The 17,946-nt window shown below is 34.3% G+C and overlaps 1 protein-coding gene across 2 annotated transcripts; it reads right to left on the minus strand.

The window, feature by feature from the left end:
• Positions 1 to 12,887: 12,887 nt before the first annotated feature.
• Positions 12,888 to 17,499, minus strand: LOC143573381 (transcription factor bHLH35-like). 2 transcript variants are annotated; one of them, XM_077058274.1, is made up of 5 exons: positions 17,319 to 17,499; positions 17,008 to 17,194; positions 16,231 to 16,464; positions 15,976 to 16,146; positions 12,888 to 13,239 (listed from the first exon to the last, which is right to left on the minus strand). In XM_077058274.1, the coding sequence occupies exons 1-5, from the start codon at positions 17,411 to 17,413 to the stop codon at positions 13,150 to 13,152; spliced, it is 777 nt and encodes a 258-aa protein (XP_076914389.1). In that variant the 5' UTR covers positions 17,414 to 17,499; the 3' UTR covers positions 12,888 to 13,149. The 2 variants fall into 2 exon arrangements, with proteins under 2 accessions (XP_076914389.1, XP_076914388.1); XM_077058273.1 differs by having other exon boundaries at positions 17,008 to 17,209; positions 17,319 to 17,498.
• Positions 17,500 to 17,946: the final 447 nt, after the last annotated feature.

The following is a 17,946-nucleotide window of genomic DNA, read 5'->3' on the forward strand; positions in this document are numbered from 1 at the left end:
CACGCCTAACCCTCTGTCAGCCTACCCAACTCCCCCTGTAGTTCACAACTATGCCCTAACCAATCCAGCACTCCCTGCCCCACCAACTAAGAAACCTTACACAGGAAACCATCCCTTCTGCCCAACCTGTAGATTTCACCACCCAACCCAAACCCCGTGTCGACTTTGTAACCGATGTGGCCGTACTGGTCACACTGCTGAGAACTGTAGAGTCCTTCCCGCCAATCCAATTGCGCCAACACCACCAGTCTACCCGCAGAACCCACAATCAATCTACCAAAACCCACGACCCAGATCGTGCTTTAACTGCGGTGATCCCAGTCATTTCCGGAACGCGTGCCCGAGACTACAAGTGCAAATCACACAAGCGAATCCGGTGAACCAGATTTCGAACCAAGTGACGCGTGGACGAGCTTTTAATATAACCGCGCACCAAGCGCAAGCGAATAATGACGTAGTTAATGGTACATTTTTGCTTAACGGATTTTATGCTTCTATACTTTTTGATACTGGCGCCGATCGAAGTTTTATCTCTCGCGCCTTCGAGCAGAAGCTTGCGCGACCGCGCAACGATTTAAAAGAAAATTTTTCAGTTGAATTGGCTAACGGTGAAACTGTTTTAATTAACTCGGTGATTAAAGATTGCACGCTTAACCTTAACGAAAACGATTTTCTAATCGACCTCATCCCTATGCCTCTTGGAAGCTTTGATGTTATCATTGGTATGGACTGGCTCTCGAAGAATCGCGCCGAAGTTATTTGCGCCAAGAAGTTGATTCGCATTCCTCGAGAAAATGGTGATCTTCACATCTACGGCGAAAAACCCTCCCGCGGTCTTAAACTTATGTCTTGCGCCGAAGCCCAACGACTCATGCGGAAGAAGTATGTTGCATTCTTAGCCCATGTGGTTAAACCTGCTGAAGAGAAGAAGCTTCGCGATATCCCTGTTGTGCGTGATTTCCCTGAAGTTTTTCCTGATGATCTTCCTGGTATCCCTCCCGCTCGTGAAGTCGAGTTTCGTATTGATCTTGTCCCTGGTGCTTCCCCCGTAGCTAAATCTCCTTATCGTCTTGCACCCGCTGAGATGCAAGAATTGGCAAGCCAACTTCAAGAGTTGACTGCTAAAGGATTCATTCGCCCTAGCTCTTCGCCCTGGGGTGCTCCGGTGTTGTTCGTTAAAAAGAAAGATGGATCGTTTCGCATGTGTATTGATTACCGCGAGTTGAACAAACTCACCATTAAAAACCGGTATCCCTTACCGCGTATTGACGACCTCTTTGATCAACTCCAAGGTGCCTCTTGTTTCTCGAAGATTGATCTCCGCTCTGGTTATCACCAGTTGCGCATCCACGATGAAGATGTTCCGAAGACTGCTTTTCGAACTCGTTATGGCCATTTTGAATTCTTGGTCATGTCCTTCGGTCTAACCAACGCACCCGCCGTTTTCATGGATCTAATGAATCGGGTGTGTAGGCCCTTCCTGGATAAATTCGTGATTGTGTTTATCGATGATGTTCTGGTGTATTCTAAGACCAAGGCCGAGCACGAGCAACATCTCCGATTGGTATTGCAAAAGCTTAGAGCTGAACAACTCTATGCTAAGCTTTCCAAGTGTGAATTTTGGTCTGATGAAGTACAGTTTCTTGGTCATGTTGTCAACAAGATGGGTATTCATGTCGACCCATCCAAGATTGAAGCAATCAAGAACTGGTTTATGCCATCCTCTCCTTCTGAGATCCGTTCCTTTCTGGGCTTAGCTGGTTATTACCGGCGCTTCATTTCGAACTTCTCAAAGATCGCTTTGCCTTTAACAGCTCTAACGCACAAAGGTAAACCATATATTTGGGGCTCGAAGCAAGAAGAAGCCTTTCTAACGCTCAAGCGTTTGTTGTGTGAAGCTCCTGTTCTTGCGCTACCTGAGGGTAATGATGATTTTGTCGTGTATTGCGATGCATCCAACCAAGGTCTCGGTTGTGTTCTTATGCAACGAGGCAAGGTTATCGCTTACGCATCAAGGCAACTCAAGGTTCATGAAAAGAATTATACAACTCACGATCTCGAACTTGGTGCAGTTGTTTTTGCCTTGAAGACCTGGAGACACTACCTTTATGGTACTAAGTGTATCCTCTACACTGACCATAGAAGCCTTCAGCATATCTTTGATCAAAAGGAACTTAACATGAGGCAACGCCGATGGAACGAACTCATCAGCGATTACGATTGTGAGATCCGGTATCATCCTGGTAAGGCTAATGTGGTAGCCGATGCGCTCAGCCGAAAACCCTGCCAGCTTAACTGTATCTTGCCGCGCACCCAGCTTCACTTCGCGCCGATTCAAAGCAACCTTGAATCGCGTATTCGTGACGCGCAGCGCGCATCCATCAGTAATGGTAACCTTCGCGCCGAGTTAGCGTGTGGCGCGGAAGCACTCTTTGTCCCTAATCTGAGTGGAATTCTCTGCTATCTCAATCGCATCTGGATTCCCTTTGATGTGAATCTTCGCGCTGATATCCTGAGTGAAGCGCACAAATCTCGGTATTCTATTCATCCTGGCGCTGATAAGATGTACAAGGATTTGCGCATTACTTATTGGTGGCCCGGTATGAAGAAGGATATTGCTGTGTTCGTAGCTAGATGCCTGACTTGTTCTAAAGTAAAAGCTGAACACCAACGCCCATCTGGTTTGCTCGAACAACCAGAAATTCCTACGTGGAAATGGGAATGTGTAGCGATGGACTTTATTACCAAGTTACCTTTGACAGCAAGCAAACATGATAGCATTTGGGTAATAGTGGATCGTTTGACTAAGTCTGCTCACTTCCTGCCCATTCGTGAAAACTACCGTGTTGAGCAACTCGCGCAGCTTTATGTCAAGGATATTGTCTGCCGCCATGGTACTCTTTTGAGCATCATATCCGATCGCGATGGCCGTTTTATATCTCGCTTTTGGAAATCTCTCCAATCTGCGCTAGGAACTCGCTTGGACATGAGTACGGCATATCATCCCCAGACTGACGGTCAGTCTGAGCGAACTATTCAAACTCTTGAGGATATGCTCCGATCTTGTGTTCTTGATTTTGGAGGTAATTGGGATTCACACCTGCCTTTGATCGAGTTCTCTTATAATAACAGCTATCATTCCAGTATCGGTATGGCCCCATTTGAAGCACTTTACGGTCGTAAGTGCCGCTCCCCGATTTGTTGGAGCGAAGTGGGAGAAGCTCAAATCACAGGACCCGAACTTGTTCAAGAGACAACCGATAAAATCGCCAAAATCCGTGATCATCTGTTGACTGCCAGAAGCCGACAGAAGAGTTACGCAGATCGTAGACGGAAGCCTCTCGAATTTCAAGTTGGTGATCTTGTTCTCCTCAAAGTGTCGCCCTGGAAGGGTGTTGTCCGCTTTGGGAAGAAAGGTAAGCTTGCTCCTCGTTATGTTGGTCCATTTAAGATTCTCGCGCGTGTGGGAAAAGTTGCCTACAGACTTGACCTGCCGCCCGCGCTCAGTAATGTGCATCCAACGTTCCATGTATCCAATCTCAAGAAGTGTTTAGCTGACGAGAACCTTCACATTCCACTTGATGAAGTTCAAGTTGATGAATCTATGCATTTCGTTGAGAAGCCTGTTGAGATTATGGATCGCGAGGTTAAGCAAACCAAGCGCAGTCGTATCCCTATCATGAAAGTTCGCTGGGAGTCCAAGCGCGGAGCCGAGTTTACATGGGAAAGGGAAGATCAAATGAAGATCAAGTACCCGCACCTGTTCTCTGCGCAACCTACTTCGAGATAAATTTCGGGACGAAATTTCTTAAAGTAGGGGAGACTGTGACATCTGCCCGATCCGACCCGACCCAGGTACCCGTTTCTCTGACCCGATCTCTTTCTTTTATGATTTAATATTTATTTATACTTATATTTTACTTTTAATAATAATAATATATATTTTCCTTCCCGCCTCTTTCTCTCTCTTTCTTTCCGCCGTCCCGTCCCTCTCCTTCTCTCTTTCCGCCTTCTTTTCCCTCTTGTCGCCGTCCCGCCCTTACGCCTTGTTTCCCTCTTTTTCTTCTAACTCTTTGCTTGTCCTTTGTTCCTTCCCGCCTAAGGTTGTCTGCGCAGCTCCACGCGCCAGACTCCCTTACAAGGAATCCTGCGTGAAGACCACCTGTACAGCGATTCGCGAGACGAACTCTTCTCGCAGCGCGCTAAGAACGGTAGTTCTTCCTGCGACGCGCTAAGGATTTGTAGTTCTTCTCGCAGCGCGCTAAGAATCGTAGTTCATCCCTCGACGCGCGAAGAATTATAGTTCTTCCCGCGGCGCGCTAGGAATTTTAGTTCCTCCCGCGGCGCGCTAAGAAATGTGATTCTTCCCGCGACGCGTTAAGGTTGGTTCTGTCTGCCTTCGCGCTCGCGCACTTTTGCCTTCGCGCTCGAGCCTTCTCGCGCTAAACCCCTTTGAGTTTTCTTCTGTTTAATCTAGCCGTTGCTTTTGAGTTGTCTTATCTTTTGAGCTGTTGACCTAATCTGCTTTATGTCTGAAAAGTTACTTTCGGCGCAGCATGCGCACCAACCCCATTGGTTGACAGATAAAGTGACTGACATAATCTTTTGAGAATCTGCTTTTGCCATGCTTGACCAGTAACTTTATCTGTCCTCTCCCATGCCTTTTTCTGAATCCTGTCAGCCTTTTTCTCTTTTTCCCTGCTACCATATCTTTTGATATCTTTACTTTTCAGAACTTTTTACTGTTGATATCTTTTCTTTTACTTTTGGAGATCTTTTCTAGGGTTTGCCTATATATAGTACTATTTTCTTAACACTTCACACACTACACTTATTCTCTTCCTCCCTTTTGCTCTCTGCCGTTGTTCTTCAGCCGCCTCCCTCCTCTCTTGCCTCCGTCTTCCTCCCTGTTCTGCCCTGCTTTTCCGGTAATATATATATATAATAATTTACTTATTAATTATGCTAACTTATAATCAAGACTTAAAACCGATCGTTAAAACAATAATCTTTACTTATAGGTTAACTTGCTTGTTTGGTTCTTGCTTTATCTATCATCGCATCTTTATCAAGTGAGTAATCTCGTACCTAATCCCTTTTTATTTTAAATGCTTTGGGATGTTCATGTGTTCATACAAAACTTAGAGTCTTAAACTTGTTTATGAACTTTAGTCGCGCAGTATCCCATGTGTTGAGGATGTAGACTTGGCTGTTTATTTGTATGTGGGGATCATTAACCGTCTTGTCGGTCTATTCCGCAGTTTTCATGGTACCATTAGATGAACAAGGGAGAACTATCGTTTATGATTTTCTCTTTTGTTACACTTGCACAGTTAGTCTTGTTTGTGAGCTCAATTGTGAGCACTGGCAGTCTTGTCTCTTAGAGTTGGTCCCGATCTGATTACACCCTTGTTGAAACCCAGACATACACATGTTGCGCGCAGATTTATTGTTATCTATGTATTGTATTAAACTTGATTTCTCACCAACACGCAAGTGTTTGACGTTTTATTTTAACACATGTTCAGGTTTGCAGTAGCTGTTTTGGAGCTTGTGGACACGTAGGAAGTTTTCTTTACTTTTGACCTAGATTAAAATGTATCAAGACAAGTTATTGCTGTTCGGATATTATGATTTATAATATATTGATTTATGTTGATTTATATTATTTGTGTTTGCTTTGCGCGTGCGCGAATGAATGTATTTATTAAATATTGACACCCAATAGTGTCACGAGTAATGAAACAATATGTGGCGCCCCGATGTATAATCCGCCTTTGGTCGGGGTGTTACATTCGGGTTATTATTTTCTTGGGTTTGAGTTTCTCGAGTCGGGTTAGTTTGGGTTCGGGTACGGGTTTTCTTGGGTTGGGTTTCAGGTTACGGGTAAAGGTGACAGTCCTACATCCAATTATTATATATAAGAATCGTTACCTTCACTTAATGCAATTTTAAATCTTCTAAATTCTTCTAACAAAGAATAATCATTATTATTTGAACATAGTTATAAAGGTTAGCATGTAGTTGTCATTTTTCTGACAATTATATTCATATGAAATGAAACAAATCATTTTGTTATACTTTAATTTTCGGTTTTTATGTTACTTGATTATACAACTTTTAATTACTCTTAATCTAGTTCCATTACACATTTCCCAACTTAATTACTCTTAATCTAGTTCCATTACACAGACCGTTCTTCTGATTCATATTCCTTAGTAACATTATTGTCACATCGACTTTTTGAACCAATCTATGAGTCAAAATAATTTTGGTCTTTTGATTTTATTTAGCATAATGTGTTTTTGAAAATTTTAGTTCAAATTAAAATCTAAAAAAATAATTGGTATGATCTTAATTAAAAACCAAAAAATTGATTTTTTTATATGGAGCACAACTAAATTTGTTAATTTTGTTGCTAAGTATGGAAACAATATAAATTGAGTAAACCAAATATAAGTAAAAAATAAGGAGAAATATTTTTGCGCCTCTAATTAACATAATTTATTCGTATACACATTTTAATTAAAACACATATTTTAATTGGTTTTAAGAAAAATAAAATAGTATGGATAACTGAAAATTATGTTTCGTATCAATTCTAAAAAGAAAATAGAAAAAAGAAATATGTCTTCACATCCATGCCTGTTTTCCCCGTCAATTAGCGTTTTTTCGGGGTTACTAAACCATCAGGTTTGTATGGTTAAACGATTTATTGTTTTAGATTACTAAATTAGGTTAGTATGTTTAATGTTTAATTGTAAAATAATTGTTAATTGATATTATTAATTGACATGTTTAACCATAAATCGGGGGGGGGGGGGGGTTATCACTCATCACACACCCCACCCAATTATATGGTGCCACATCACTAACCCAAAATCTATCACATGTGATGATTTTTTACTAGGGGTGGTGGTGTCGTGTGATAGTGTGTGATGGAATTTTTTATTTTTTATTTTTTTTTTTGTAACTTAAAAAATTAAAACAATATTTAATAGAACTTAAAAATAAAAACAATAGTTACTAGAACATAATTCAACTTAAAAATTAGAATTAAAAAATTAAAAGTTACAATAAACGTCTACTCGTCGTCTGAATCCGGGAATTCCAACCCTAAAGAACCTATAAGCTCAACTAGATCCCATCTCAACCGATAGTGAATATCTTCATCCCGCAAATCTAATTGGACATCATCGGGAACAGGAACTTGAGTTGGAGGATCCGGTACCCAATCTGGAGAAATTGCATTTCCATCTTCTTTTATTAACATATTGTGTAATATGATGCATGCATACACGTAACTAGAGATCGTGGCTTTTTTCATTGCACGAACCGGTCGACTAAGTATGCACCATCTACCCTTTAAACACCGAAAGCTCTCTTGACATCTTTTCTTGCCGATTCTTGCAACTTCTTGAACGCCTTTTCATTGGTCTCGACAGGAAACGAAAAGGCTTGCACAAAAACAGACCAGTGCGGGTAGATACCATCGACGAGATAGTAGCCACGTCTGTAATATCTCCCGTTGACAAAATACGGACAGAAAGGTGCGGTGCCATCTGTTACGCTCTGAAACAACGGTGATGTGTACAGAACAGTGATGTCGTTGTTTGAGCCGGGAACACCAAAATAAGAATGCCAAATCCATAAATCATTTGACGCGAACGCTTCTAGTGAGATGGTTGGTCGTTTGATATCACCCCTAACATACGCCCCTCGCAACTCCCGTGGACAATTCCTCCATTCGATATGTGTACAATCGATGCTACCGAGCATCCCTGAAAAATGCCATCTAGCCTCGTGTGCGGCGTAAAGACGTGTAATGTCGTGTCTTGTTGGTTTTCGTAGAAACTCTTTGGCATACAATTTTATAATCGCGTTACAAAAGAATTGTAGACATTCAAGTGAAGTTCTCTCAGACATTTGTAAGTATTCATCGAATTGGTCGGGTGGGTTACCTGTCGCTAGTTGACGAATAGCGGATGTGCATTTTTGAAGCGCCGTAAAACTTCGTTTGTCTCTCGCGTCGTAAGATTCTTGAAACCATTCTTCGTTTGCTTCGACGTCGCCTACAATCTCTAAGAATAAAGAATTCGGCAAACGAAAGCGTTCCCTAAACGTCTCGTCATTGTATTTCGGCTCCTCCACGAAATAGTCGTTCATTAGCACGTCGTGGGCATGTATACGATCACGCACCACCACTTTTTTCTTTGGACGGCTCGGGCCTTCAAGTTCTTTATATAGCAACGGGAACCATTCGAGAATGTCATCGTCCGAAGACGAAGAGCTATCGGTATCTAAGGGCATCGAGTGTTTCGGAAATTCCATATTTTTTTGTTGTGAATGAAGGGGAAGTTTGAGAGTGTTTTTGAGTTGGATTTGGTTTTGATTTGGATTTGGATTTGGATTTGGATTTGGTTTATGTTTTTGTTTTGGTTTTATATTGGTTTTTTTTTATTTAAACCCCCCCTCCCAACGGCTACATCCCAACGTTACAATTCCTTGGAATCCACCCTTCATCACGCGTGACAGCCATCACGTAAATTCCATTTTTTCCGCGTGACAAAGGGGCGGTGGCGGTGTGGAGAGGCTCACCACGCGTGATGGGAGCTCCATCACGTGATGCCCCGTCCCCCCAATACTTAAAACAATAAAATTTTCATTTTCATTGAAAGATATACAATGATGTATTTTTATTTTTGTCTTAATGTGATATTATATACTCTTTTTGTGTTATCAAAGTCACTAGAATAGACTTTGTATCTTTTTTATGTGACCCGGTGCAATCAGAGATGATAGCCAACCTAACACAAATATAAATGTGATACATCCTTAATTATTTTATAATGATAGATGTTATATTTTTTTTCATTTATTAATAGTAGTCTATCTATTCTAATAAAAGAATACAACTTTTACCACTTGTCAAGCTCATGGCTCTCCTCACATTTTCTCAGCAAATTTGCATATATGGTCCTTATTTTTATGTCATTTCAATATATAAATTTAAGTTTATGTCTATTAAATGTAAATACTAACTGATTTATTTATTAACATTAATAGTGAAATAAGGAAATATCAAAATTGAAATACAGACCTATAGAATAAAATTTGAAAATCACAAGTAATTGCAAATTAAAAAAAATAAAGTTGCACTATTGTCGAAGAATTTGGATTTATATGGTAAACTACAAATTGTTTACCATATAAATCCAAATTTGGATTTTAAATTTGGATTTTAAATCCAAATTTGGATATAAGTAGAGATTCGAATAGCATTGCATAATTTTTTATACAAGATTGGTTTCAAATTTGGATTTAAAATTTTTTCATATGCATTTGAACTCATGAAATGTGTATTTTTTAATTTTCTGCAAACATTTTGTATAAATATTACAAACATGGAGAATACCAATTATATATATATATATATATCTTGGTGTTTAGCATTAAATCATTGAAGTTGAATAGTATAATTATAATCTATATGTATAAATATTTACTCTATGAACTATCTGTCATCTATTTATATGATTTTTTGTGTAATATAAAGAGTTTTAACAATAAGAAGATCCAATTTAGTTTTCAATATTTTCTTTCATAACTCAAACCAAAATACTTCAGAAATATATGTTTTATGACTTGATTTATACTTTTTCTATGCATTCAAATATATTTAATTTAATATGTTTTATAAGATAAATTACTTAATTAAAAACATTTGATATTTTAAACCAAAATAAAGTGTTTATTATGGTTTATATTCAAAATAATAAAAAATAAACAATCGATTCATTATATGTGGAATGAGAACAATAGACTTGGACTAAATCTTGATAACGCCAGCGACTAAGGCTTAGCCTAGAATTCTGACCCAAGAATCAACCCGAATTACTTCGGTTCAGGTTCGGGTTATTATTTTCTTGGGTTTGAGTTTCTCGAGTCGGGTTAGTTTGGGTTCGGGTACGGGTTTTCTTGGGTTGGGTTTCAGGTTACGGGTAAAGGTGACAGTCCTACATCCAATTATTATATATAAGAATCGTTACCTTCACTTAATGCAATTTTAAATCTTCTAAATTCTTCTAACAAAGAATAATCATTATTATTTGAACATAGTTATAAAGGTTAGCATGTAGTTGTCATTTTTCTGACAATTATATTCATATGAAATGAAACAAATCATTTTGTTATACTTTAATTTTCGGTTTTTATGTTACTTGATTATACAACTTTTAATTGTAAAATATAAAATCAATTAAAAATTTGTCATATACATAATATTAATGACAACAAATTTATCACGATCAATCAATTTCAAATTCTAAATATTCCAAGGATGATTATAACATCAAAGTGTAGGTAATATGACTTTTGGGATAATCATATTTTTTTTATAAACATGAGCATATGTTCTCAAATGACATTATATTAATTGATTAAAAGCTATGATATTTTATGTATATGAATATTTTTTAATAGTTTCATATATATATTATCATTTATCAGAGTTGGTTTGCATTTGGAGAACCTTTTTTGTCACATGGACATGCTATACGTGGCTATATCAGGAGTTACAAGCAGACATGGACTAAGAGTTACAAGCAGACATGGACTAAAGATTTTGATTTTTGATTTTTGATAAACAATGTATACCTACTAAAACAATCACAAATGTAGTGTAAAAGAAAATTTTTACTTATTTGTAACATATTTGTGTAATCTTAGGGGGTGTTTGGCCTAGCTTTTATTTTTAAGCTTATGCTTATATATAAAATTAGCTTATAGTTTTTTTTTTCTATTATTTGATAAGCTCTTTGTAAGTGTTTAGATTAACTTATATTCTACAAGTTAATTATGTGTCTTAACAAGTTGTTAAATCCAACATTCTTTAATTTGTTAAAGTAATAATTACTAATCCACACCATTTGATGACAAATGAGTAATTTACACTGTAAAACAAATAAGCTTCTATCAAATAAGCTAAAAAATCATCTTCAAATAAGTTTATTCAAATGAGCTTATATAAGCTAATAAGCATAAGCTTAAAAAGCTAAACCAAACACCAAGTTAAGCTTATTTTATATAAAAAAAAAACTAAAAAAAGCTATAAGCTTGGTTAAAAAACCTAGGCCTAACACCCCCTTAGTTATATAATTTCTGTAATTTTAATGTTAATTGTAATTGTATTAACAATATATGATCAATTTGTTGAATCTATTTCACTTAATGGTTAAAGTTTAAAATTTTTCATCAATTATCCGTATAATACACGGGTCTCAAACTAGTTATATATATATATATATATATATATATATATATATATATATATATATATAATCAACCAAAGCATTTACATAAATGGTATACATAATTAATTCTTTGAAAATTAATGACACCTTCCCTTCTTGGCCAACTCGACCCAATGCCTCCCCGACTGCTTAAGCTAACCTCCATCTCCAACGACTATCATCTTCAATGTCCACATCTCCTTATGATTCACAACCACGCCCGATGATACTCTTAGCCATTCATCTTGAAACCAAATTTAGAACCTAATCGGTTTGGTGTTTGTGTTTGATTGCAAGTGCGTGTTTCCTTGTTTTTTTTATAATCATTTGTGTGATTAAATGTATCCATAGTTTTCATTAACATAAATATCTATTACAATAGGAAAAGGCATTTTAAAACAAAATTTGTCAACTAAAGTCATAATTTTTTTTTTAAATAATCTACAACACAAGTCTGATTCACACACTTTGTTTGAACAATTGAACATATATTGTTAATTGACCCAACAAATCAGAAGAGAAGCCCAACCCAAAAAAAGAAGAATAAAAAATCAGATTCACTAGTTTTATAAATAATTCTCAAAAACCCCCCACTTTCTAAAAAAATAACAATTCAATACCTATAATACTGTAAATACAAAATAGCTTGGACACATAAAACTTGTTTTAAACTTGAAAACTAATCATTTAACACACAGGTGGGATTTAATATATGCTGTACTTAGATAAAGTCCATGATGTTGGTGTCGTTATAGGTGAAGTCCATGATGCAGTCCAAGATGTTGGTGTTATTATAGGTGAACCTCATATATAGCATAGTCCATTACAAACTTATAGTTATATAACTATTTAAATATTTAAAGACTGATTTTACTCTTATTGTTAATAACAAAATGTTTTAAAACAATCAATTTCATATATATAGAGTGTTTGAATACAATATATATATCTCATCTTTGTGGCCAACTAATATATATATCTCATCTTCATACAAACGTTTAAACTTGACTCGGTAATTTATATGAGCCGACGAGTTCCAACAAAACCCACTCGAACGCTCGTTTTTTGAATTTATGGGACTATTGTTTGGACATTTTTTTTACTTCGTCGAGCACTCGTTTTTTGAATTCGACGTGTCAACATTCTAAGTGGAACCTCAGTAAACCAAATTCTTCACTGTTAATTAAGTTGTTTTTAAGAGAATTTGTGTGCATGTTCTTATGGCAAAAAACAAACCTGTGACAATATTGTTTTAGTTTTTGGTTTTTCATAATCAAACATTTTATTCAAGCTTATTTCACTTCATATATCCAACCAAGTTTTGAGTCAAATAATAAATAACAATCCTCTTATATTAATTAGTAACTTTTATTATAGTTAATTAGTTATATATATCTAACTATATGTATTGTGTAATATATTTACTATATTAGTAAAAATTGTTATATTGATCTACATAAAATGCTCGTTTATGCTCGCTGGCCTACCAAGTTCGGTATATGAAGTCTGGTTCCTTTACTAAATGAGTGAATTTTTAAACTCAAAATAATTCGAGCTTTTAACGAGCCGATCTTAAGTATTATCTGAACCAATGAGTAACACAAATTATTCATTACATTCTTATAATATATATAATTATAAATTTATACATGACACTCCCACTTAAAAAAGGATTATGTGATTGATAGCTCTGGAACAAAATACCCTTTTGAGGAAACAAATTAAACCAGGAAAAATCAATAAGAAAAACACTCTCCATATAATATATATATATATAACTCATAATCAAGGGCAAAAAAGGTGAAGTCCAAATTTTATTTTTAAAAAGGTGAAAATTAAATTCATAAAAGGGACATAATTAGGTGCTCATTGGACTTGAAGGATCATTTAGGGCTGTTACAGCATTATGAATTTGCATCTTCAAGAAATCTATTTCTTCCTCGTTAGCCTGTACACATAAAATAAAATAATATTAAAAAATATTTTTTATATAAATTTTAATAAGCATGTGTGATATGTGACTTGTATAAAGATTTTTATTTGAAAAATGACAAGGATAACACTATTCAATAACTTAATTTTAATATATACGTTGTGCCGATCCCTTTATACACTTTATGAGAATATAATATTATTAATTGGACTTTTCATTATTGAGAATATAAATAAGAAATAGATAAATTAAAAAAATCATGTAAAGACAAATTGATATAACACAATAACCCGTTTTTTGAAGAAACAAAATCTATTATGTATAGGTTATATATTTAGCCGCATTTGATAAAAAATAATTTTAAATTAGGGATGTGTTATTCATACACCCTTTATAGGGTGTATATAGGGTTTAAACGTGTGTTAAAATGGTGTATGAATAACCATTGCCTTAAATTATAGATAACATAATATAATAGGAAAAAGAAAGAAATGTATTTAATTATCTAGCATATTTAAAACATTAAGTGTAAACAATGGTGTAGTAATCGCTAGTTGTTAGTTGGACTATAAGCTGATAAGTAATAATAATTGAGATTTAATCTAAACTAATTAGAATTAATCGAAATTATTGGCGATCAATCGATACTTAATCATGATTTTTATAACAATGGGTGTAAACGTCTATACACCTATGAAAGTTAGTTATCTAATATGAGAATATCACTCTAAATGGATAATAATATAAGGGTTGAGATTCGATACAAATAAATTAACATATTAAACATACAAATAACTACAGTAATTATGTTATAAAAAATAATATAGTGTAATAATCAATTCATTAGTTCAAAAGTTATTGTGTTAAAATAATTACCCTAATTTTAACATAATTATTTTAATTATTTATACACTTTTCATTTCTCATTATAAGAGTCATTTATATTTGATTCACATTCATAATATAAAACTAGTATACGTTATCCAACTTAAATTAAAATGGTATGGTTGTGATCGAACCACGAATTTCTAATGTTGATGACATAATATCTTATCAATTATTGACCACTTATTTAAATAAAAATTAATCCCATCCAAGTATAATATTCTTTATATGGTGACTTCTAGAGAAATAATTATATTTTAATTAGAAATGATTGGTTAACAAAATAATGTAATCATTTAATTCTATTATTGTAAGATATGAAATATAATACTATTTTATGTGAGTGGTTGTTCGGTAACTTATAAAACTGTTTCTACTTTATAATAACCAAATTTAAAACAAGTTTTAAGAAATGAGTTTGTTTTTTTTAAGAACAAAATTCCACATTTATCTTTCATTTGCAATGATTTTCACCCATAATCTCACATTTGGTGACAACCACATCTAATCAAAACCGATTTATAAATAACATTGGATTATTCTCTTTATAATGAACTCATTGGTACTCAATTCTCACTTGAATAATATTAGTAAATATTTAGCTTATCTTTTAATGCATTATTTTCTATCATTACTACTTATCTGAACAATAAAACCCCAGGCAAGAATCCAAAAGAACAAAATAAAAAACTAGTTTCATCATAGATACCATGACATCAAGAAACATATCATTTAAACTAACTTATTAATATAACATATCATATCAATCATGTCTATAAAAAATGATTAATCTATATGATCGAGTCGCTATGATCAACGACATTTAATCGTGTATTTCTGTCCCTACATATATGCAAGTGTCTTTAATACAATGCGACAAGCATAATAACCACATCATTCATTGGCACACGGTATTTAATATAAGTTAGAAAAAAAGTGAGAAAAGTAATAATTACATAATCGTCTTATTTGTAAAGATTAAAAACAAATGAAAAAAATCATTCTCAACTCTTAAAAATATACATTATAGTTGTAATTCTATTTATACATACAATATACACTTCATGTTCTATTTTCCGAAAGTAAATTAATTAATTTTATTTTTTCTTTAACACTGATATATTTATTTTATTTTTTACTTATAACAAACATAACAATATACTTATATTGAAATTTCAGTATTCAAAACAGAGATGGACAATATAAAGTATAAACGGACCGACCGTTGTAATCCTTGTTTGTGAGATGTTGGGATGGGTTGCGTTCAAAATTTTAAACGCGTCAGACTAGACGAGTTTCTTCTACCCACTCTCACATCTATCTCACACGTGCACACACACATGCGTGTGTATGTGATATATATATATATATATAATATGTAAATAGGTGCTTGTTTATATATATAAATTTAAATTGTCTATTGTTGAACATGTTCTAAAACTTAAAATTGAATATATATATAGGGTTGACATCATTTAAGAACTTTAAAAAGTTAAGAACTCTCAGGAACCTTTAAAAACCAAACAATTTTTTAATATATATTAACATTATTTAAGAGTAGTTTTATCATATTTTATATAAAAAAACTTGATTACATATATTAATCACAAGTTTACATATATGTAAAATTTATGTACTAACAAATTTACATATGTGTAAAACAAAACAACATAGATATAGAAAATGATAAAACTACTCTCAAAGAACGTTAACATACAAAATTTTTTATAAAAAACGATAGTTTTCAAGGGTTCCTTCAAGTTCTTAAATAATTTAACAGTTCAGTAATGATACTCATCATATATATATATATATGTGTGTGTGTAACAACATTATAATTATATAATGAGAGAGATGTAGAGTGACCTGAATAAAGAGGGTCTTGAAAAGGATCTCAGAAAAAGCAGTGACGTTGGCTGTGATTACATTAAGCTTCAATGATTCAAAAATCTCACAAATCTTGACCATTGTGTCTCTTCTTTTCCTACATTTCAAGTTTACCAACACTGTCTTTTCCGCCACATAACACACTTTTAACTGTTGATAACATAACATATAGAATTAAGCTAATTTATATAAGTGTTTAATATGAGCCTATTAATTAAGAAATTCAAAACTTACATCAATAATTTCTACGGGATATGACCTATATTCACCCGAATTCAAAGATTGATCGACCCTTTTCTTTTTTGTTCTTTCGGTTGACATGATCACTGAGCTTTGATCAAAATCAAACTCCCCGGATTCTGGTTTTCGAGCCTCGAGTTCCATTATTTCCGCTTGAATACTTCTCTCTTGATCATTCAAATGTTGAATATAATCTATTGCATCTTTAATAATAGATGCTTTATCCATCTACAAACAAAAGTAAAAGTAAATGTAAGCCATCAAAAATAATTAAAAATTAAAAAACTTAAAACTTTTACATTCTATTAAGGCATATGACCGTTACCTTTGCTGGCTGTCACTGTTTATTATATTGAAAATACTATAGGTGAACTTATTTTGAGATACTTTTCTAAAAAACTTAAAATTATAAAAACGTATATAAATGTTACCTTCGCAGCTGTCACTGTTTATTATGCTGAAAATACAGCTTGTAAACATATTTTATTTTCAAGACGATTAATTTCAATTCGAGTTCATTTTAGTCAGTCCCAATTTCAACCTGAACCAGTCACCCACCCCAATTTCACCGCTAGTTCTCTCATACAAATTTCAATAGCTATGACCTCTTTATTAACTTTACAAAAACCAAAGGACCAATGGTGTAAATTACTCAAAACAACATGACTCGACAGTGCACTAACTATGGATATTATTAACCCAAAGGCCAAAGCCTTTACCATCCCACCAAAGTGGTGATGGCCGGATATTATTAAGTGTTGAAGTCCACACCTTAGTTATGTTGGGAACCACTGCTCTAAGTGCAAACAGCCTATCATTAAGCTTCTTCCTCCTATTTCTCTCCGAAACAATGTTTTTCGACGCGGGCGATGTCTGTGGACCATCCGACGATTGTGGACCGTCTGGTGAACTCGAATCATAGTAATTACTAGAAACCGTGTCACCGAATCCATTCCAACTGTGAGTTGGTAAACTGAAAAATTAGTATAGGTATAATATTATTTATTTCTAGTTATAGTTAAGAAAAGGCAGTGTTTACATCGAAACAGATGTGACAGAATAAGTAACTATTAATTAATTACCTTTCGAATTCTTCGGATTGTAGAAACATGTTGGTTTCCATGTAGTTATGATACTCGTCTCCGATGTAATAGAAGTCATCTCCAATATCTTCCATTGAATCCGGTTGGGAAGTGCTTGAAATGGTTGAATGGAGATTGAGAGAGAGATTTAGTGAGAAAAGGTTATTTTGTATTGTTGTAATTTGCACATGTGGTGTATTTATAGTGATGTGAGGGGGGGGGGGGGGGGGTAATATTGAAGATGCTTTTGTGGTACCTTATATTCTTATTTAATAAATATTAAATGTTTATATTCTAAAAGTGATATTTTTTTATAGTGAATTAACAAGGAAACTTACAAGGGTCTACAAATTCTACACATGTTTAATTTCTTTAATGTTAAGCATCATGACTCTATGTGACTAAAATAATATCATTTGTAGTATTATAGCATATCCTCCGCTCAGGTGGTTTTTATGTACTAGAATAGAGTATATATTGTACAAAGTTTAGTGTCAATTTAAGTTGGGATTTTATCAAAAATAGGTTATTTGAAACGTATGTGAACATTTATAGTCGTGATGGTCGATCATTGTTTATATCACCATTGAGGAAAGTATTAAAAGAAGAAAGGTTATATGATTCGCTA

This window comes from Bidens hawaiensis, unplaced genomic scaffold (genome assembly GCF_021521415.1).
Source record: "Bidens hawaiensis isolate Kalapana, Puna unplaced genomic scaffold, B.hawaiensis_p1.1 tig00026403_1, whole genome shotgun sequence".
Taxonomy (NCBI): Eukaryota; Viridiplantae; Streptophyta; class Magnoliopsida; order Asterales; family Asteraceae; genus Bidens; species Bidens hawaiensis.

Excerpts from the sequence above, each read along its gene's own strand:
- LOC143573381 (XM_077058273.1), bottom strand. The coding sequence starts at position 17,413 with ATGGAAGATATTGGAGATGACTTCTATTACATCGGAGACGAGTATCAT. Across the intron at positions 17,210-17,318 it reads CAATCCGAAGAATTCGAAAG|TTTACCAACTCACAGTTGGA; the intron begins GTAATTAATTAA and ends CTAATTTTTCAG. Across the intron at positions 16,147-16,230 it reads ATCCCGTAGAAATTATTGAT|TTAAAAGTGTGTTATGTGGC; the intron begins GTAAGTTTTGAA and ends TGTTATCAACAG.